Consider the following 23,049-nt stretch of genomic DNA (forward strand, 5'->3'; position numbering starts at 1 on the left):
CCAACATCATTTGTTGGAAAGACTATTCTTCCCCTTATTGAATGGTCTTGACACCCTTGTTCAAAATCAGTTCACCTTGGCCAGGAATGGTGGCTCACACCTGTAATCCTAGCACTTCAGGAGGCCGAGGCAAGAGGGTCATTGAGCCCAGGAGTTCAAGACCAGCCTGGGCAACATAGTGAGACTCCATCTCTGAAAATAAATAAACTAATTAAATCAGTTAACCATAGAGACATGGGTTTATTTATGGACTCTCAATTCTGTGTATCTGTCTTATACCAGTACCATACTCTCTCTCTTTTTTTTTTCTTTTCTTTTTTTTTTTTTGACAAAGTCTCACTCTGTTGCCCAGGCTGGAGTGCAGTGGCACCATCTCAGCTCACTGCAAGCTCTGCCTCCCCAGTTCATGCCATTCTCCTGCCTCAGCCTCCTGAAGTGTAGTCCCAGCTACAGTAGCTGGGACTACAGGCATGTAGCTGGGACTACAGGCACCCATCACCACGCCCAGCTAATTTTTTTCTTTCTTTTTTCTTTTTCTTTCTTTTTTTTTTTTTCTTGTATTTTTAGTAGAGACGGGGTTTCACCATATTAGCCAGGAATGGTCTCGATCTCCTGACCTCATGATCCGCCCGCCTCAGCCTCCCAAAGTGCTGGGATTACAGGCGTGAGCCACCGCGCCCAGCCAAGTACCACACTCTCTTAATAGCATTTCTTCCTCATAAGTTTTGAAGTAGGGATGTGTGAGTTCTTCTACTTTGTTCCTTTTCAAGATTGTTTTGGTTGAAGTGGGACCACAGACATATGCCACCACACCCAGCTAATTTCCTTTTATTTTTTTTAGAGAAGGGATCTCACTGTGTGGCCCAGGCTGGTCTCAAACTCCTGGGCTCAAGTGATCCTCCTGCCTTGGTGTCTCAAAGTGCTGGGATTACAGACATGAGCCACCATGCCTGGCCACTTCTGTCACTTTTTGCTTCATATATTTTAGTGCTCTGTTATCTGGTACATATATGTTTATAATTGCATGTCTTCCTGATAGATTGACATTTTTATCATTATAAAATACCCTTCTTTATCTCTAGTAATATTTAAAAGTCTACATTGCTTGATACTAGCATAGCCACTCCAACTTTCTTGTGGTTACTGTGTCCATGATATATTTTTTCCCATTCTCTTCTTTTCAATTTATTTGTATCTTTGACTCTAAAGTCTGTCTTCTGTAGACAGCATATAGGGGACTTTTTAAAAAATCCAATCTGGGCTGAGTGTGGTGGCTCACACCTGTAATCCCAGCACTTTGGGAGGCCAAAGCTGGTGGATCACTTAAGGTCAGGAGTTCAAGACCAGCCTAGCCAATATGGTGAAACCCCATCCCTACTAAAAATACAAAAAAAAAAAAAAATTAGCTGGGTGTGGTAGCGCATGCCTGTAATCCCAGCTACTCGGGTGGCTGAAGCAGGAGAATCACTTGAACCCAGGATGCGAAGGTTGCAGTGAACCAAGATCGTGCCACTGCACTTCCAGCCTGCGTGACAGACCCAAGACTTTGTCTCCAAAAAATGAATAAATAAAAATTTTTTTAAAATCCCATCTGACAGTCTCTGCCTTTTGACTGGATTGTTTAATCCACTCACGTTTAGTGTTATTCCTGACATAGTTGGATTTAGTGCTGGCATTTTACTTTTTGTTTTCCATGTGTCTTGTGTCTTTTTCGTCTTCTATTTATCCTCTACCGTTTTCTTTGTTTTAAGTAAATATTTTCTAGTGAAGTATTTAAATTTCTTTAATAATTAATATCACTGTATATTTTCAGTTTTGTTGTTGTCATTGTTGTTTTTAGTGGTTGTTATAGGGCTTACCATATACATTTTACCTAAAGAGAATCAGCTTCAGAGGTGTTTTGTTTTGTTTTGTTTTGTTTTGTTTTGTTTTGAGACAGGGTCTCACTCTGTTGCCCAGGCTGGAGTGCAGTGGCATGATCTCAGCTCACTGCCACCTCCGCCTCCTGGGCTCAGGTGATCCTCCCACCTCAGCCTCCCAAGTAGCTGGGACTACAGGTGTGCACCACCAACCCCAGCTAATTGTTTTTTCTATTTTTAGTACAGACAAGGTTTCACCATGCTGCCAAGGCTGGTCTTCAACTCCTGGGCTCAAGCAATCCACCCACCTTGGCCTCCCAAAGTTGTTGGGGTTATAGGTGTGAGCCACAGTGCCTGGCCCTATCTCTACTAGCTTCATTCCAGTGAGATATAGAAACTTTATTCCTATATATCCCTATTCATTTTTCACCCTTTTGTGGTATTATTGTTATATGTATTACATCTATTAATGTTACAAACCCAAAAATACATCGTATGATTGTTATTTTACTGTTTTCATTTTGTTAGCCCAATGCAGCTTACTTCCACCCACCTCCTTTGTGTTGTCATTGGCAAATATATTAAATTTCTACATGTTACAGGCCCAATAATACACTTCATGCACATTCTTTTATAAATTGCCTTGGTCAATTTTTGCTTTAAATCTTTTATAAATTGCTGTTTTAAGTTAAGGTTTTTAAAAAAGGAAAAAAAAATTCTGTGTTTTATAATTACAACTTTCCTCCTTAAGCAATAAAAGAGCCACAGATATGGGGAATTACACAGACATCACAATCTCCACCACGCTGTGGTGTGCCCCGTGCAGTCCTGCCCACTTAATACCAATTTGTTTAATCCTCACAACAACCCTCACAATTAGTCATTGTTAGCTCTGTTTTACAGATGGGACAATTGAAGCTCAGAAAGGCCTTCTGGGACACATGGATGGTAAGAGACTAAGTGAGCTTGGGGCCTACATCTTGTTTTTTTTTTTGTTTTTTGTTTTTTAGATGGAGTCTGGTTCTGTCATCCAGGCTGAAGTGTAGTGGTGTGATCCCAACCTGCATACTCCACCCCCCCGGTTCAAATGATTCTCCTGCCTCAGCCTCCCAAGTTGCTGGGATTACAGGCATGTGCTACCACACCGAGTTAGTTTCTGTATTTTTAGTAGAGATGAGGTTTCACCATGTTAGGCAGGCTGATCTTGAACTGCTGACCTCAGGTGATCCACCACCTTGGCCTCCCAAAGTGCTGGGATTACAGGCGTGAGCCACCAAGCCCAGGCTGTTGGGGCCTACATCAGTCAGACTCAGAGATCAATGCTCTTTCCACAGCACGACTTCCTTCCCTTTGCTCAACCAAGATACATAGGAATGTTCTTAAGAAAATTCTACTAAGAGACTCAGGCAAATAACACCCAGGCTTTCCGAGAAAAGACTGATTCTTGGAAAAGATGATGCTGTACCAGGACTACCTGAATGAAAACTCTGCTAAGAGACTCAGGCAAGTAACAGCCAGGCTTTCTGAGAAAAGGCTGATTCTCAGAAAAGATGATACTGTACCAGGACTACGTGGTTGATATGGCTGCCCACTCAACATCCCCTGTGCCCCATGTGAGCATCAGATGGGGCACACATGTGTCCTGGGCACCTCATCATGGTATCTGGCCTGGCACGAGTGCTTCCCATATGGGCTGAGTGAAAGGTTGTTGCTCCCCCAGGGACAGGTGGCAGGAGTAGAGCCAGAGGTTGGCAGAACTCGTCCTTGAGGCCCACACAGATGTGGCCAAGGAGCTGCATAGCTGAGTGGGGGAATCTATGTGTGGCTGGCCCCTAGGCCTAGCAGGTGGATTCACAATCTTGTCTGTCTTCCCCACTGCCCCCTTACCCTGTCCTCTGCCTGACAGCTTGTCCTGTGCATTCTGAACTTTGTCAGATGCTGGGCAGCAAAACAAGCAGCTTCCTCACCTCCCAAAGCCTAATATCCATACTCCTATTGATGTGGCCACAGCCTATAAGAGAACCTGGCAGAATGAGGCTGTGAGGATAGGCAGGCAGTCAACAGAGAGAGAGATGTGGTCCAGGCCAGGTGGAGCTGCTGGTAGTCCCTGCTTTCCTGGTCCTGCCCACCCTGTCCTCCCATCCCTACACCTTTCAACCTCACACTGACTGAACCCTCAACTAATGTTCATTTTTTTAAATATGGAAAATACCACTTTGAGAGGCTGAGTCAGGTGGATCACCTGAAGTCAGGAGTTCGAGACTATCCTGGCCAACATGGTAAACATGCTACTAAAAATAGAAAAATTAGCTGGCTGTGTTGGTGAGCTCCTGAATTCCCAGCTACTCAGGAGGCTGAGGCAGGAGAATTGCTTGAACCCAAGAGGTGGAGATTGCAGTGAGCCAAGATCATGTTATTGCACTCCGGCCTAGGCAACATGAGTGAAACTCCATCTCAAAACATAAATACATAAATAAATATGGAAAATATGTGGCCGGGCGTGGTGGCTCACGTCTGTAATCCCAGCACTTTGTGAGGCTGAGGCAGGTGGATCACTTGAGATCAGGCGTTCGAGACCAGACTGGCCAACATGGTGAAACCCTGTCTTTACTAAAAATACAAAAATTAGCTGGGGGTGGTGGCACAGGCCTGTAATCCCAGCTACTTGGGAGGCTGAAGCAGGAGAATCGCTTGAACCCAGGAGGCAGAGGTTGCAGTGAGCCGAGATCGGGCCACTGCACTCCAGCCTGGGCGACAGAGTGAGACCCTGTCTCAAAAATAAATAAATAGGCCAGGCATGGTGGCTCTTGCCTGTAATCCCAAAACTTTGGGAGGCCGAGGCAGGCGGATCACGAGGTCAGAAGATTGAGACCATCCTGGCTAACACAATGAAACCCTGTCTCTACTAAAAATACAAAAAATTATCTGGGCGTGGTGGCATGCGCCCGTAGTCCCAGCTACTCAGGAGGCTGAGGCAAGAGAATCACTTGAAACTGGGAGGCAGAGCTTGCAGTGAGCCGAGGTGGCGCCACTGTATTCCAGCCTGGGCGACAGAGTGAGACTCTGTCTCAAAAAAATAAATAAATAATAAAAGTGGGTCTTGTTTTTTGTTTTTTGTTTCAGGGTATTTTGGTTAGAGACAGAGTCTTACTCTGTCTTGACCGCCTGGGCTCAATTGATCCTCCTGCCTCAGCCTCCCAAGTAGCTGGGTCTGCAGGCATGTACCAGCACATCTGGCTGACTTTTTAATTTTTTGTAAAGACAGGGTCTCACTATGTTGTCCAGGCTGGCCTTGAACTCCTGGCCTTAAGTGGTCCTCCTGCCTTGGCCTCCCAAAGTGCTGGGATTACAGGCGTGAGCCACCACAAGTTAACACGTTATGCTGGGGAGGAGTTAGGGGAGAGATTTTCTTTGTAGAGAGCTGTTACCTCGCTGTGAGTTCTCACCCCACTTCTTTCCCCTCAAGCCTGTGGGCATGAGACCATGGGGAGGATGAGTGGTGCTTTCCACCATAGGAGGCTCAGCCAGCCAGAGCCTGACTCCACCCTGCCATCGTGAGTGGGGCAGAAGGAGCTGCAATGGGATGGGCCACACCTCTGCTGAGGTGGGGCAAGGGATATTGGAGGTTTGCCCATGTAGACCCCACAGGATAAGTGGCAGAGGCAGGGGTGGGGGGTCATCTTGGGCCTTCATTAGAGGAGCATAGAGCCCAGGCAGCAATGATTGGGCAGTGAATGTCACATTCCTTGGGACTGAGGAAGGGTCACAAGGATGGGAACTGTGGGAGAGGAGTCCCAAATAAAGAGCATCTCTGAAGAACTCAGAAAATTGACTGTGAAAGAAGAAGGAGGCTTTAACCATCTGTCAGGCCTATAGAGCAAGAGGCTGTGGGCCAAGGGAGAAGTTCTCTGTTCCCCTGCCTTTTCCCCTCCCCAGCACAGAAGCCCAACAGACCTTCTTTTCACAAAGATGGGCCAGGACCCCAGACTTTGGGGGTACACAGAGAGAGGAAACATCTTACCTTTTTTTTTTTCTTTGAGATGGAGTCTCACTTAGTCGCCCAGGCTGGAGTACAGTGGTGCCATCTCGGCTCACTGCAAGCTCCGCCTGCCGGTTTCAAGCAATTCTCTTGCCTCAGCTTCCTGAGTAGCTGGAACTACGGGCGCGTGCCACCACGCCCGGATAATTTTTTGTATTTTTAGTAGGGACGGGGTTTCATCGTGTTAGCCAGGATGGTCTCGATCTTCTGACCTCATGACCCTCCTGCCTCAGCCTCCCAAAGTGTTGGGATTACAGGCATAAGCCACTGTGCCTGGCCTATTTATTTTTGAGACAGGGTCTCACTCTGTCACCCAGGCTGGAGTGCAGTGGCCCGATCTCGGCTCACTACAACTTCCGCCTCCCAGGTTCAAGCCATCCTCCTGCCTCAGCCTCCTGAGTAGCTGGGACTACAGGCACACACTACCACGCCCAGCTAATTTTTGTATTCTTTGTTTTAGTAGAGACGGGGTTTCACCATGTTGGCCAGGCTGGTCTCGAACTCCTGACCTCAGGTGATCCGCCCGCCTCAGCCTTCCAAAGTGCTGGTATTACAGGCATGAGCCACCACACCCAGCCCCATCTTACCTTTGACTGAAGATGGGACTGCTGTCTCCTTGCTTCCACCTCCCACACTTGCTCCTGTGGCTCCAAACTTCAAACAGGATCTTTCTTTGCCTGGCCCACTCCTCCTCATCCTTTACTTAGAAGATTAGATCTTTTCCAGGGAATCTTCATTCCCACCACCCGGCCCTGGGCTCACTCCTCGGGTGCCCCTCTGGGCTCCCACATTATGGTTGCTTTCAGGTCCAGCTTCCGCATGTGGACTATGAAACTGTGAGGACAGCCAAGGGTCAGCATGTGCGAGGAAAGGCAGGGAAGAGGCTGGACGAGGCACTGGGGAGCAGGGAGGCCCAAGACCCTTAAATCCACAAACAGGAAGCCCTGGCTGAAGGGCCAAGTAACCAGGTGTTCTACTTCAATCTTGGCACCCACCTTGACTCACACATGTTCAGCTTTAAGCCACTGCACAGATGAGCAAATGGGGTGGAGATTGCAGGCTGATCAGTTTGTCTGAAGAGCCAAGATCATCTAGCGTGACCTGTTGCCCAAGGCAGAGACAAGGCTGTGGGCTGGTCAGAAGCTGGTTACAATTCCTTCCGCCCCAGTACTTGCTGGCAGGGATTAAGAGCAGATAAAAGTGTGCTCACACACTGTAGACACGGCTACCATGCCATCCAGTGTTGCCATCACTCCTGCCCACAGCAGGAGCTGGCTGGAGCATGAGGTGGATTCTGTGCTCAAGCCTCACCCTCTGCCTGATGGCGCAGACGGCCTTGGGTAAGACCCCCACCCCTTCCCGAGGGTGTCAGGCAAGACGGGCACAAGGGACGGAGGGACAGGCCCCAGTTCAACCTCTCCTGGGGACAGCAGGGCAGGAGCACTTAGACAAGGCCTGGGCAAATGGAGGGTAGGGTTTCAGGACACTAAACCATCTACCAGCTGGGAGTCTGGACAAGTCCTTTAGCCTCCCTGAACCTCAGGGCTTCTCTGCATTTCCTGCCTCCCGACACCGGTGAAGGGGTCTGAGAACATGGCCACATCTTTCCTTCCTTCCCACCTTTTTCCTTCCTTCCATCCTTCTTTCCTTCTCCTAAGCAGGAGGCCTGTCTCTGCCCCCTCTCTGCTACATGAACCTCTTTACCACCTTCAAATTTCTCCCCAATATCTTTCTTTTTAAAATGAGTACTACACTTTTTACTGTGAAAACCATCTAATACATTAACAAAAGTTTACTGAGGTATAAGATGTATACAGCAAGGTGCACACATCTTTACTGTATATCTATTATACTAATTATATATATATATATATATATATATATATATATATATATGGTAACCATTATCCAGATCAAGATCTAGAACATTTCCAGTGGGTTAGGCATAGTAGCTCATGCCTGTAATTCCAGCACTTTGAGAGACTGAGGTGGGAGGATTACTTGAGCCCAGGAGTTTGAGACCAGCCTGGGTAAATAGACTCTGTCTCTATTTTTAAAAAACTTTTTTTAAAAAGTTTTTTTAACTTACAAGGATACACCTGTAATCCCAGCACTTTGGGAGGCCGAAGCGGGCAGATCACCTGAGGTCAGAAGTTTGAGACCAGCCTAACCAATATTATTACCCCGTCTCTACTAAAAATACAAAATTAGCCAGGTATGGTGGCACATGCCTGTAATCCCAGCTACTCAGGAGGCTGAGGCAGGAGAATCACTTGAACCCAGGAGGCGGAGGTTGCAGTGAGCCGAGATCGTGCCATTGCACTCCAGCCTGGGCAACAAGAGAGAAACTCTATCTCAAAAAAAAAAAAAAAAAAAAAAAAAACCCATCTCCAGCATCCCATGTACTCCTTCTCAGTCAATACTCAAAGTTACCACTAGTCTGACCTCTATCATAAATAAATTTTGCCTATATATACATATATCCATTATTTTAAATTTGAAGGAAACTTTGCTTACTCCGCTTTTAACATTTTGGCGCATTTTCTTTTCATCTTTTCTTTTTTTTTTTTTTTTTTTTTTTTTTTGAGACGGAGTCTTGCCCTGTCACCCAGACTGGTGTGCAATGGTGCCATATCCGCTCACTGCAACCTCCACCTCCCGGGTTCAAGCAATTCTCCCCACCTCAGCCTCCCAAGTAGCTGGGACTACAGGCGTACACCACAAGTCCAGCTAATTTTTGTATTTTTTTAGTGGAGATGGGGTTTCGCCATGCTGGCCAGGCAGGTCTTGAAATTCTGACCTGAGATGATCCACTTGCCTCGGCCTACCAAAGTGCTGGGACTGCAGGCATGAGCCACCATGCCTAGCCTCTTTTCACCTTTTCATTGTGTATTTATCTATAGCTGTACTATTAGAATGTACACAATTTTAAGCCAAATGTGGTGGCTCGTGTCTATAATCCCAGCATTTTGGGAGTCTGATGTGGGACGATTGCTTAAGCTCAGGAGTTCAAGACCAGCCTGGGCAACATAACTAGAGCCCATCTGAACAAAAAATTTAAAAATTAGCCAAGCATGGTGTGGTGCATGCCTGCAGTCCCAACTACTCGAGAGGCTGAAGTGAGAGGCTCACTTGAGTTTGGGAGGTGAAGGCTGTAGTGAGCTATGATCATGCCACTGCCTTCCAGCCTGGGCAACAGAGGGAGACCTTGTCTCAAAAAAAGAAAAAAATAAGGGAAAGAAAAGAAAAGAAAGAATGAAAGAATAAACACAATTTTATACTCTGGGGTTTTTCTCTTTTTTTTGTTTTTTAATTTAAATTATTACCAAAAACAGTTTAAAGTTTGAGTCTGTAGTTACATTGGCCTTGCTTGGTCCCCAGATATAAATGATGCTTCCAGTATTCACTATGGTATAGATAAATCTAGTTCAGAAAGGTCTTTGTTTTCATGTGTTTCTGACTATTTTCACAGGGGAGAGACCCAGAAGTGGAATTACTGAGTGAAAGCATGTGAACTTTTCTTTTCTTTTATTTTATTTTTTGGTTGTTGTTTTGTTTATGAGATGGAGTCTCACTCTGTCTCCCAGGTTGGAGCACAGTGATGTGATCTTGGCTCACTGCAACCTCCACCTCCTGGGTTCAAGCGATTCTCCTATCTCAGCCTCCTGACTAGCTGGGATTACAGGCACGCACCACCACGCCCAGCTAATTTTTGTATTTTTAGTAGAGACAGGGTTTCACCATGTTGGCCAGGCTGGTCTCGAACTCCTGACCTCCAGTGATCCACCTGCCTTGACCTCCCAAAGTGCTGGGATTACAGGCGTGAGCCACCACACCGGCTGGCAAGTGAACTTTTCATGGCTTTGTATACATTTCGCCAAATTATTTTCCCAAGGCATTGTATCAGTTTATCCTCCACCAACAGTATATGTGAATGTCCTTTTCACTGTATCTTCACCAGAATTAGATGCCATCACTTTTAAATTTATTAGGTCTAAGTTGTAACTCCTGGTTTTAGTTAGCACTTTATGACCACCAGTAAGGTGGAATATTGTTTTCATAGGTGCTTACATGCTGCCTCTGGGTAGCAGAGCTGAGATGGGGTCCACTCCATGGCAGCTCATGCTCAGGGGTCTAGAGCACTCTGCTACATGGCTAGGTGCCCCTTGGAGGCTGGGGAGCCGACAGAAAAACATGGTTTAAGGCACTGCTCTGATGTAAGATACTTTTCTATGTGACCTCGGCCAACTTAATATAACCCCTTTGAGCTTCAGCTTCCACATTTGTATAGTTTTGTAACAATAACATTTGCTCTATAAGGTTTTCAGAAAAATGAGGTGGGGCTGGGCGTGGTGGCTCATGCATGCCTGTACTCCCAGAACTTTGGGAGGCCAGAGTGGGAGGATCACTTGAGGCCAAGAGTTCAAGACCAGCCTGGGTAACAAAGTGAGACCCTGTCTCTACAAAAGAGAAAAAGAAAAAAAGAAAAAAATGAAGTGAGATAATTTAAAGTGTTTGGCACAGCACCCAGGCTATAACGAAGGCCCAGTAAATTATAGCTATTGGCTATTCCACCATGAGTGGACCCTGGATTCAGGGCAAATCCAGGTAATGGGTTAGACCTTGGCCTCCTGGCTGTGTCCTGTGAGACTGCAGGCTGGTCATGGCCCCCCTCTGGGTCTTTGGGCCTCCCTCAGCTCCTCCCAAGTCCAGTGGAGAAGCCCATGTGAAAGAGCTTTGTAAACTGCAAAGGCTGCACAAACGGGAGATTTGAGCTGGCCCTTGCCCCTGCTGGCCTGCCTCCATGCTTGAAGGGTCTCCATTGCAGTCACTTCTTTTTGCCCAGATATTGCTTATGTGAGACCTGTAGAGACCTGGGGGCATGGGCAGAGAGGCATTTTTGGCAACCTGCAGCTGGGAGTGTGAAGGTGTGCTCTATTGCATCAATTTCAAATCCTATTCCAAAAACCATTTGCATCAAAATCTGGGGAGGTTTGCAACCCTGAGATTCTCATCAGAGAGTGTGGGGTGGGACCAAGGAATACATATTTTTGCAATGATCCTCCAGGTGATTCTGATGCACAGATAGGTTCACTAATTACTTGGATCAGGTCTGCTTTCTGTCATTTTACAGAATGAGCTCCATAGGACCGGAGCACAGAACAATTCAGTTTGTGTTTTTGTTGTTTGTTTTTTGGTTTTTTGTTTGTTTGTTTTGAGATGGAGTCTTGCTCTGTTGCCCAGGCTGGAGTACAGAGTGATCTCTGCTCACCACAACCTCCTCCTCCCAGGTTCAAGAGATTCTCCTGCCTCAGCCTCCTAAGTAGCTGGGATTACAGGCTTGTGCCGCTGTGCCTGGCTAATTATTATTATTGTTTTTTTTTTTAGTAGAGATGGGGTTTCACCATGTTGGCCAGACTGGTCTTGAACTCCTGACCTCAGGTGATCCACCTGCCTCGGCCTCCCAAAGTGCTGGGCTTACAGGCGTGAGCCACCGTGCCCAGCCCAATTCGGTTTTGATAAAAGGAGGAGGGGGCAAATAGACAAGGGCACTTCAGGAAGGGACAGTGGATGTGAGGCTTCAATGACTCTTGGCAATAGGAGTGGGGCAGGATGATAGCCTGGAAGAGGAAGAAAAGAGTATCCACGGGAAGTCAGATTCAACTTAGCTTATTTCATTTCTATGCCAAGAGCTGGCTATGGTATAAGTTTGCTTGCACTGTGTATGTGTGCTTGTGTGTGCATGTAATAAGTATGCTGTAGATAGATTTGTTGTCACCTATGTACAACTGCACTTGTATGCATATGTATGTATGTATATGGACATGCATTTTACTCTTCTGTTTCTGCATGTTTCTTGGAGTGTTTGTTTGTCTGTTTTGAGATGGAGTCTTGCTTTGTCACCCAGGCTGGAGTGCAGTGGCAAAATCTCGGCTCACTGCAACGTCCGCCTCCAGGGTTCAAGCGATTCTCCTGCCTCAGCCTCCCGAGTAGCTGGGATTACAGGTGCCCGCCACCACGCCTGGCTAATTTTTGTATTTTTAGTAGAGACAGCGGTTTCACCATGTTGGCCAGGCTGGTCTCGAACTCCTGACCTCAAGTGATCTGCCCACCTCAGCCTCCCAAAGTGCTGGGATTATAGGCATGAGCCACTGTGCCTGGCCTTTTTCTGCATGTTCCTTTGTAGATGAGCTGTGCTCACATGTACCTATATCATAAATTAGCATGTACATGTGAGTATTAGATGCGAGTATGCATATGAGTAAGAATGCATATATGCGTGTATGATTTCTTCCTAGAAACATGCTGGGCTAATGTTAACAACAAGAACAGAGGCGTAGGCCGGGCGCGGTGGCTCACGCCTGTAATCCCAGCAGTTTGGGAGGCCAAGGCGGGCAGATCACGAGTTCAGGAGATCAAGACCATTCTGGCTAACATGGTGAAACCCTGTCTCTACTAAAAATACAAAAAATTAGCCAGGCATGCTGGCGGGTGCCTGTAGTCCCAGCTACTAGGGAGGCTGAGGCAGGAGAATGGCATGAACCTGGGAGGTGGGGCTTGCAGTGAGCCGAGATCGTGCCACTGCACTCCAGCCTGGGTGACAGAGCAAGACTCCGTCTCAAAAAAAGGACAGAGATGTAGCTATATTAATATCAGACAAACAGAAATCAAAATGAATAATGCATTTATTGCCATTAAATGACGCAGAGAAATAGCCCATATAATAGACATAAATTTTTATTTATTTATTTATTTATTTATTTATTTATTTATTTATTTACTGAGACGGAGTCTCACTCTGTTGCCCAGGCTGGAGTGCAGTGGCGCGATCTCGGCTCGCTGCAACCTCCACCTCCTGGGTTCAAGCAATTCTCCTGCCTCAGCCCCCTGAGTAGCTGTATTACAGGTGTGTGTCACCACGCCCAGCTAATTTTTGTATTTTTAGTAGAGACGGGGTTTCACCATTCCTGACCTCCTGATCCACCCACCTTGGCCTCCTGAAGTGCTGGGATTACAGGCATGAGCCACCGTGCCCAGCCAACATGAACTTTTATGTGCTTACCGATAGGGATTTGAAATGTTAAATGAGGTCAGGCGCGGTGGCTCATGCCTATAATCCCAGCACTTTGGGAGGCCAAGGCGGGCGGATCACGAGGTCAGGAGACAGAGACCATCCTGGCTAGTACGGTGAAACCCCATCTCTACTAAAAATACAAAATTAGCCAGGTGTGGTGGTGCATGCCTATAATTCCAGCTACTCGGGAGGCTGAGGCAAGAGAATGGCTTGAACCCGGGAGGCAGAGGTTGCGGTGAGCCGAGATCACGCCATTGTACTCCAGCCTGGGCAGAAACAGCGAAACTCCATCTCAAAAAAAAAAAAAAAAAAAAAAAAATTAGCCAGGCGCGGTGCTGTGTGTCTGTAGTCCCAGCTACTCAGGAGGCTGAAGCAGGATAATCACTTGAACCTGGAAGGTGGAGGTTGCAGTGAGCCAAGATTGGGCTATTGCACTCCAGCCTGGGCGATAGAGAAAGACCCCATCTAAATAAATAAATAAATAAATGAGGGCCGGGCGTGGTGGCTCACACCTGTAATCCCAGCACTTTGGGAGGCCAAGGCGGGCAGATCACGAGGTCAGGAGATCGAGACCATCCTGGCTAGCATGGTGAAACACCGCCTCTACTAAAAATACAAAAAATTAGCCGGGTGTGGTGGCAGGCGCCTGTGGTCCCAGCTGCTCTGGAGGTTGAGGCAGGAGAATGGCATGAATCTGGAAGGCGGAGCTTGCAGTAAGCTGAGATTGAGCCACTGCACTCCAGCCTGGGTGACAGAGCAAGACTCCATCTCAATCAATCAATCAATCAATCAATCAATCAATAAATAAAAATAAATGAAACGTTAAAGGAGAGACAAAATTCTGAGAGAAGCACAGGAAAAAGTGGACAGACACACAATGGTTATGATCAATTGTTATGAAAAGCAGCCACTGCTTCCCATGACAGATGGGCCAGGGTCCCATTTGTGGCTGAGTGGCTGAGCCAGGGTCCCATTTGTGGCTGGGTGACTGAGCAGAGGTGACCCTTTTCCCTTCTCTTCCCAGGTGCCTTGCACACCAAGAGGCCTCAAGTGGTCACCAAATATGGAACCCTGCAAGGAAAACAGATGCATGTGGGGAAGACACCCATCCAAGTCTTTTTAGGAGTCCCCTTCTCCAGACCTCCTCTAGGTATCCTCAGGTTTGCACCTCCAGAACCCCCGGAGCCCTGGAAAGGAATCAGAGATGCTATCACCTACCCGCCTGGGTAAGAGTCAGAGGCCTGTCCACTGGGAGGGGGCAATGGGCCTATGCCTGCATCTGGGTGGGGCTTTGCACAGCTCACTGAGAAGAACTCACTGTGTGATCACAGGCAGGCCTGGGGCCCATTCTGGGCCTCAGTTTTCAGACCCGTATCGTGAGCAAACTGGTCCTGATGGTGTTTACGTCACTGACAATGCTGCTGTTGGTTTTGGTTTTTGTTTTTGTTTTTGTTTTTTTTTTTTTTTTTTTTTTTTTTGAGACGGAGTCTTGCTTTGTCGCCCAGGCTGGAGTGCAGTGGCGCGATCTCGGCTCACTGCAAGCTCCACCTCCCGGGTTCATGCCATTCTCCTGCCTCAGCCTCCCGAGTAGCTGGGACTACAGGCGCCCACTACCACGCCCGGCTAATTTTTTGTATTTTTAGTAGAGACGGGGTTTCACCGTGTTAGCCAGGATGGTCTCGATCTCCTGACCTCGTGATCCGCCCGCCTCGGCCTCCCAAAGTGCTGGGATTACAGGCGTGAGCCACCGCGCCCGGCCTGTTTTTGTTTTTTTAGATGGAGTCTCGCTCTGTCGCCAGGCTGGAGTGCAGTGGCACGATCTCGGCTCACTGCAACCTCCGCCTCCCGGGTTCAAGCGAGTCTCCTGCCTCAGCCTCTGAGTACCTGGGGCTACAGGTACTTGCCACCATGCACACCTAATTTTTGTATTTTTAGTAGAGACAGGGTTTCATTATGTTGGCCAGGATGGTCTCGATCTCTTGACCTCGTGATCCACATGCCTCGGCCTCCCAAAGTGCTGAGATTACAGGCATGAGCCACTGCGCCTAGCCTTGTTGTTGGTTTCTTAGAGGAGAGCTCCAGGCAAGGGGGAGGCTGTCACTGACCGTGCTCCAGCACCTGCTGGGGAGCTGCGTTTTCCTAAATGTGTCTGAGGGGCAGTGTTCACTCTCACATCACCCCCTGACCCAGTCCGGAGCTCTTCCCTCTCTCTGGGGGCTGAGCCCTGAGTCACAGAAGCATAATTAGAACAATGACTGCCCTTTGAAGCACTGGGCTTGGCGATTTACCCAGAACAAGTGTATTTACTGTTTACTCAGACCATTGAGTAATCCACTGTCCAGAACATTCTGTGGCAATCATTAACAATGCTCAGCATCAGTTGGTTAAAGCACAGGGTTTAGAAAAATGTCTGAGAACCTGGGTATCAGCTGATATAAAAAGATACAAATACCACCCCAGGTGTCTAGCTGTTAAAAACAGGTTGTTGGCTGGGCACAGTGGCTCACACTTGTAATACCAGAATTTTGATAGGCCAAGGCAGGATGACTGCTTGAACCCAGGAGTTCAAGACCAGCCTGGGCAGCATGGCAAGACCCCATATCTACAGAAAATTAAAAAAAATATATCTGGGGGCGGTGGTGAGCACCTGTGGTCCCAGTTACTCTAAAGGCTGGGGTGGGAGGATCAATCACTTGATCAAAGCCCAAGGGATCACGGTTGTAGTAAGCCATGAGTGCACCACTGACTGCACTCCAGCCTGAGCCACAGAGTGAGACCCTGTCTCAAAAAAAAAAAAAAAAGCAGGTTGTCCACTGTTAGAACATGACTAGCAGTTACTAAAATACCAGAGTGTTCCTTGTCAGAACATTGGCTGTCACTGATAAGATCCCAGTTATCCTGAACATTCTGTGACTTATTTAGAATCCCAAAGATCAGGTGACAGAACATGGGATGGCCACTGTTAGAACCCTGGAGATCAGGGACTTAGAGGTTAGGGTGTTCACTGTGTAGAAGTCTGGGCATCAGTTGCTAGAAACTGACCATGAGCTGTCAGAACAATGGCTGTTTGGAAACGGAGTGTCAGGTGTAAGAATTTGTGGATTGCTCAGAATAGCCCATGGGGTGGTGGTTGGGGTGGGCAGCGGGAGAGGAGGATGTTTCAAAGATAGTAGTTTCTGCCTGGGTAGTTACAGGGGAGGTGGAAGGAAGGTATCAGACTCCAAATTTATTCTGAAAGTAAAATTGGCAGGATTTGCTGGAGAATTGGATATAAGCCACAAGGAAAGAAGAGGAATCACTGATAATGACTAGTTTTTGGCCACAGTAGACAAGGAAATAGGGGTACCATTTATCAAAATGAGGAAAACTGGAGGAAGACCAAGTTTGGGCAAAATAGGAATTCATTTTGAGCCAGGAGCAGTGGCTCATGCCTGTAATTCCAGCACTTTGGGAGGCCAAGGCAGGAAATCACTTGAGCTCAGGAGTTTGAGACCAGCTTGAGCAATGTAGTGAGACCCTGTCTCTACAAGAAATTTAAAAAATTAGCTGGGCGCAGTGCCGTGGTCCTAGCTACTTGGGAGGCTGAGGTAAGAGGATCGCTTGGGCTTGGGAGGTTGAGGCTGCAGTGAGCTGTGATCGTGCCACTCACACTTAGCCTGAGAGACAGAGTGAGACCCTATCTAAAACACACACACACACACACAGAGTTCCTTTTGGGGCCTGTTAAACTTGACGTGCTGACGGATGTTCCACGTGGAGGGGCGGTAAGGTGGCTGGAGAGAGGAGACAGAAGGCAAACTGATCATCAGCACATCAGTGGTGTGAAGCCCCTGGGCCTGGATGATGGGAGAAACGATGGTCAGAAAAAAAAGCAAAAACTGAGGGTCGAGGACTGGGCACTCTCATGCTTAGGCCTGGAGAGAAGGAGGAACCACCAATGAGGTGGCAGGAATATCAGGAGCACGGGGTGTTACAGAAGCCCAGAGAAGGAAAGCTGTTCAAGAAAGATAATCTGGCCGGGCGAGGTGGCTCTCACCTGTAATCCCAACACCTTGGGAGGCTGAGGCGGGAGGATCCCTTGAGGCTAGGAGTTCCAGACCAACCTGGGCAACATAGTGAGACCCTGTCTCTACAAAAAAATTAAAAATTATCCAGTGTGATGGTGCGTGCTTGTAGTCCTAGCTACTTGGGAGGTTAAGGATAACTTGAGCCCAGGAGGTCAAGGCTGCAGTGAACTATGATCATGTCACTGCATTGCTGCCTGGGTGACCCTGTCTCTAAAGAAAGAGAGGAGGCTGGGCACCGTGGCTCATGCCTGTAATCCCAGCACTTTGGGAGGAAGAGGCAGGTGGATCACGAGGTCAGGAGTTCGAGACCAGCCTGACCAACATGGCGAAACCCCGTCTCTTCTAAAAATACAAAAATTAGCTAGGTGTCGTGGCATGTGCCTCAGGAGGCTGAGGCAGTGAGCTGATATCTCCCACCTGAACCCAGGAGGCGGAGGTTGCAGTCAGCCAAGATCGTGCCACTGCACTCCAGCCTGGCCGACAGAGCGAGACTCCATCTCAAACAAAAAAAAAAGAGAGAAAGAGATAGAGCGAAGGGGAATATAATATGGTCAACCGTGTTGAGGGCTGTCAGGGCAAGTAAGATAATGACAGAGATTTAGCAAGATGGATGTCACTGGTGACCATGGCAGGATGGCTCTGATGGTGGGATGGGCACAGAAGCCTTGGCTGTTCATAATCCCAGTTCCCAGCTATCAGAGCCCTGGCTTTCCTGGTGAGGTGCTAGATGTGGTTTACTAGACAGCATTCTAATACCACATTAGCTGCTGCCAGAGGAGTGTTGGAATGCTGTAGGGAAGGACTGGTGAAAGGGAGCAGGTGATGCTCTGGGAACAGGCTAGGCTAGGACAAGAGCAGAAGGGAGCAGAGGAACAGGCGAGGCAAACACGGTGTCCTGCGCCCAATCAAATGGTCCAGGCCCTGCTGTTATGAGAATAGCCACCTAGGGGTTGGGCCAGCAGGGAGAAAAGGTGAGGTGGCCGGAGAGCCCATGCTAAAAAAATACCCCAAATATCCACACAGTATAAGGCACTGGGCTGGGTGCCAATACTCAGATGAATCTATCTCCATTCCTGCCCTTGGGAAGTGCATGGTCACTTGGGGAGAAAAACAGCCAACTGAAATAACTCCAACCAGGACATGGTCAACAGCGGACAGGAGGCCAGGCATGGTGGCTCATGCCTATAATCCCAGCACTTTGGGAGGCCGAGGTGGGCAGATCACTTAAGGCCAGGAGTTTGAGACCAGCCTGGCCAACATGGTGAAACCCCGACTCTACTAAAAATACAAAAATTAGCTGGGCGTGATGGCGCGTGCCTGTAGTCCCAGCTACTTGCGAGATTGAGGTAGGAGAATTGCTTGAACCTAGAGGCAGAGGTAGCAGTGAGCCAAGATCGTGCCAGTACACTCCAGCCTGGGCAACAGAGCAAGACTCTGTCTCAAAAAAATAAGTGGACAGGATGTCGGGAGGCACAGAAGAGGAAGTGACCAGGAGATGAGACACCACTTAAACTGGGCCTTAAACACGAATAGGAGTTTGCTGAGCAGGGCAGAAGGCATGTGCTTGAGAGGACTGAGGCCCACGGGCTTGGAGGTGGGAGGCAAGGGGCCACATGTATCTACAGCAAAGGGTGGCTGGGACAGAGATGACTGGATGGAAAGGAGGGCCTGGGTACTCCGGGTATCTTAACTTTATCCTGAGGGCAGTGGAGAGCCAGGGAAGATTTTTGTTGATTTGTTTGTTTTTATTGATATATCATAGTTGTACATATTAGGGAAGATATGAAGAAGAGGAGTGACATAGTCCGCCAGAGTGTGGCCGAGGAGTACGAGTGTGAAGAGGCTGGGGTACTGTCCAGACCAGAGACGGTGGTGGCCTTGACATCTCCCCAGAGGTGGGGATGGAGGGGAGGGACCATATTCCAGAGCTGTTTGGGAGGCAGAAGGGAGACTGAGAGGAGGGTGGAGCATGAAAGACAAGGAGGTGCCCAGGGCAGGCAGGTTCCTGCCTTGACAGCACCAACAGGAGCAGGAATCTCTCCACGGACTGAGGCGCCGGGCAGGGAGGGGATGGTTCCTGAGAGGCCAACCTGCCTCCCAGTCCTGGGCCCCGGGGCTGGCGGAGGCCTCCTGGACACGGACACGCACGCGCACAGACGCTGCCTGGATTTTGCTTTGGGTTCCGTCTTCTCACTGCGGACCCTGGATTGAAACGATCTCCCGGCGGCCGCCGCCGCTACCTGGTGCCCGCAGGTGCCTGCAGGAGTCCTGGGGCCAGCTGGCCTCGATGTACGTCAGCACGCGGGAACAGTACAAGTGGCTGCGCTTCAGCGAGGACTGTCTGTACCTGAACGTGTACGCGCCAGCGCGCGCGCCCGGGGATCCCCAGCTGCCTGTGAGTGCCAGGTCTCCCGCGCCCGCGGTCCCACCGCCGCCCACCGCCCCGCTCAGGCCCCGGCCTTCTTCGTCCAGGTGATGGTCTGGTTCCCGGGAGGCGCCTTCATCGTGGGCGCTGCTTCTTCGTACGAGGGCTCTGACTTGGCCGCCCGCGAGAAAGTGGTGCTGGTGTTTCTGCAGCACAGGCTCGGCATCTTCGGCTTCCTGAGGTGGCGGGGCCGGTACCCTTTGGGACCGCAGCTGTGGCGGGAGCGGCGGGGACTGGGTGGGAAGGGAGGGGCGGGGCCTGGGGCGGGGATGGGGGTGGGGCCGCGAGGCGGGGGCGGGGCCTGGCGCTCGGTGGAAGGGGCGGGCGCTCCATACCGTCTGGATGGGGCGAGCTAACTCCAAGGAAGGGGGTGTGGTCGCAGGACTGGGTCTTAGAGGAGCAAGGCTGGGCTGGGTGGGGGAAGCCCAGGAGGGCAGCCCAACGCGCCCCGACTGTCGAGGCCCGGGACCCTGACAGTGAACCCCACACGCCCAGCACGGACGACAGCCACGCGCGCGGGAACTGGGGGCTACTGGACCAGATGGCGGCTCTGCGCTGGGTGCAGGAGAACATCGCAGCCTTCGGGGGAGACCCAGGAAATGTGACCCTGTTCGGCCAGTCGGCGGGGGCCATGAGCATCTCAGGACTGGTGAGAGCAATACCCAGACGGACCCAGCACAGACTTAGGCTCCTGTGTTCCCACAAATGTATGCTCCACTGCACAGGCCATGTGCAGATTTGCGTGTACAGGAACGTGCCTGCCACAGAAATGCTCTCGCCCCTGCCAAGGATACAGCCCCTCACAGCCAAGGATGTCTCCTCTGTTGAGGGATAGCACTGATGAGAAAACCGAGCCCCAGGAAGGGTAGTGCTGAGGCTTGGGGTAATCAGTGAATCCAGGTGCTGCCCAGCACCTTCTGCCTCTCCACATTCCCCCAGAACTCTATTCCCTGAACAGAGCCCACCATCTGCCCCCTGGGCAAGGCTAGGACCTCACACCAGGCCTGCAAGCCAGGGGCATGAGTTGACGGGCTTTGCCCCTGACTCCTGTGTGACTGCTGACCTGGGATGTGCCTGGAATGTGGGTGTACTGTAAGATGCCCTGTGAGGGGCATATGGCTGGGAAGTGAACACATCACACAGGACATTGCTGGCCACAGTCATAATAATACTCAACAGCTGAGCACTTCCTGTGTGCCAGGCATTCTTCTAAGCACCTTATGTGTCGTCATCCATGTAATTCCTTCAATAGTCCAAAAAGAAAAGTACTGTTGTCTCGATTCTACAGATAAAGAAACGAAGGCCCAGAGAATTAAGCAACTTTATGCAAAATTCACTAAAAAGCAGAGGAAAAAAAATTTTTTTTTTTTTGAGATGGAGTTTCGCTCTTGTTGCCCAGGCTGGAGTGCAATGGTGTGATCTCAGCTCACCATTACCTCCGCCTCCCAGGTTCAAGCGATTCTCCAAAGCAGGGAAAGATTGTAAGCAGCAAAGTGACATGATCAGATGTGCATTTAGAGAGATGGCTCAGCCTGCTGCATGGGACTGGGTTGGCAAGAAACAGGAGCAGAGACTCAGAGAGCTACTGGGAGGGGCAGGGATGGGGATAGGATATATCCTAGGAGAGATCATGGGGGCTGGCTCTAAAGCAGGGGCAGGAAAGATGGAGAGCAGAGGATGGCTCAGAGTGATCCAGGAGGCCAAATGGGCAGGACTAGGGCAGCTGGGGTGTGGTCATTAGCAGAGATAGGGAAGGCCCCTGGGGCTGGGGGATGGTATGGGGTAAGGAATGCCACCCAGACAGGGATTGGCTGGAGCAGGTTTGGGGCACATGAAGTCTGAGGTATCCAAGGGACAGGATGGGAGGCCCTAGATGTACTTGTTCCCCCAACTTGGGCAGTGGAGAGAGGCTAACAGCTGTCAGCGCAGGGACCTGGGGAAACCATGAGGTCCCTTCCACCTACCCCTCATTTCTAGCCCTAAAGTAGAGGGAGACCCCTTTTGCACACCAGCAGATTCCCTCCCCCAATCTCACATCCCGTCTGGAACCCACTGGGGCCCACTGTACAGACCAGAGGCAGGAATACCACTGGCTTTAGGTCTAGGACATCACCCTAGGACTCCTGACTCCCTCCCAGCTACTTGCCCTTCCTGGCTTCACTCAGGCTGCCTGCGCATGGCCAGACAGATGCCCAGAACAGCCCAGGTGTCTCTACTTGGGCATCTCACAGGTGTATTCCTCCCTGTTCTTGCAGATGATGTCACCCCTAGTCTCAGGTCTCTTCCATCGGGCCATTTCCCAGAGTGACACCACGTTATTCAGACTTTTCATCACTCATAACCCACTGAAAGTGGCCAAGGTGAGTGCCTCTCCTTCCCCAGGGCTCAGCATGGAAGGGCAGGATGGAAGCACCCCTGAGCATCCCTTCTTCTCTCTATAGAAGGTTGCCCACCTGGCTGGATGCAACCACAACAGCACACAGGTCCTGGCAAACTGCCTGAGGGCACTATCAGGGGCCAAGGTGATGTGTGTGTCCAACAAGATGGGAGGTAGAACATTCCAGCTGTCTGACCTGGCTGCCTGAGGGCCATCCTCCTATCCTGGTACCCAGCCACCCCCAACTACTTCCCCAGGGACCCTGTCTCAAGAGCACACGAGGGAGACTTCCTTTAACTCTGATCCCTTCCTCTCCCCCACAGAGATTCCTCCAACTGAACTTCCAGAGAGACCCTGAAAAGGTAAACAGGCCACATTCTGCAATTTGAGTATTTATTTAACACCTACTTTGTGCCAGGCACTTGGGATACTTAGGGAATTGTTCAGGCCAAGATCCCTTCCCTAGTGGAGCTGATGTTCCGGTGGGGAAGGAGAATAAACCCTATAAATAAATATATTGTCCACCTCCTTAGAAGGTGATAAGTGAATAGCAAGGAATGGAGAGGGTAAAGGGGTTGGACATGTTGGGAGGTATGGACTTTCAAATAGAATGGCTAGAACAGGATTCAGTGAAGTGAAATTTAGCAAAGATTTTCAAGAGGTGAAGGAGTGAGCTATACAGATACCCGCGGCCATCCTAAGTCCACGTAATTTGGTCCTGCCTATCCTGTTGCCCTCCCATACCCATCCTCCTGGGGCTCACCATGCCAGCCCCAGCCTTTTCCCAATCAAAGAACCTAGGCTAGAGCAGCCTCTGAAGGGGCACCCAAGCTCGCAGGGACCCCGGGAGGATACTTGAGGAGACTGGCTGGAAATGCCCTTTGCCTTGTAGATTATCTGGTCCATGAGCCCTGTGGTGGATGGTGTGGTGATCCCAGATGACCCTTTGGTGCTCCTGACCCAGGGGCAGGTTTCATCTGTGCCCTACCTTCTAGTTGTCAACAACCTGGAATTCAGTTGGCTTTTGCCTTACGTAAGTGAGTAGGAGTTCAATTGGCTCTTGCCTTACGTAAGTGAGTACCATAGTGGAGGCAGGGAAGGATGCCTCTTGGACGGTGCTGGGCACCAGGTCAGATGCCAGTAGCTCCTCTGTGGATGCCCTATGTTTGGGAGCCTCCTGTAGTCCCTGTACAGTGAAAACTGGCCA

General features: G+C 49.6%; 1 protein-coding gene across 1 annotated transcript in view; it reads left to right on the top strand.

Annotated features, from left to right (window-relative positions):
- Positions 1-446: 446 nt before the first annotated feature.
- Positions 447-23,049, top strand: part of LOC129531429 (carboxylesterase 4A-like) — a gene marked incomplete at its 5' end in the record, with an annotated part of 28,099 nt that continues 5,496 nt past the window's right edge. The window contains 10 exons of the mRNA XM_055377373.2: positions 447-468; positions 7,140-7,238; positions 13,998-14,199; positions 19,294-19,435; positions 19,513-19,646; positions 19,961-20,114; positions 21,721-21,825; positions 21,907-22,010; positions 22,165-22,204; positions 22,735-22,875. Of these exons, the coding sequence (XP_055233348.2) occupies positions 447-468; positions 7,140-7,238; positions 13,998-14,199; positions 19,294-19,435; positions 19,513-19,646; positions 19,961-20,114; positions 21,721-21,825; positions 21,907-22,010; positions 22,165-22,204; positions 22,735-22,875 (1,143 nt within the window). The remainder of the gene's footprint in view (positions 469-7,139; positions 7,239-13,997; positions 14,200-19,293; positions 19,436-19,512; positions 19,647-19,960; positions 20,115-21,720; positions 21,826-21,906; positions 22,011-22,164; positions 22,205-22,734; positions 22,876-23,049) is intronic.

This window comes from Gorilla gorilla, chromosome 12, assembly GCF_029281585.2.
Source record: "Gorilla gorilla gorilla isolate KB3781 chromosome 12, NHGRI_mGorGor1-v2.1_pri, whole genome shotgun sequence".
Classification (NCBI taxonomy): domain Eukaryota; kingdom Metazoa; phylum Chordata; class Mammalia; order Primates; family Hominidae; genus Gorilla; species Gorilla gorilla.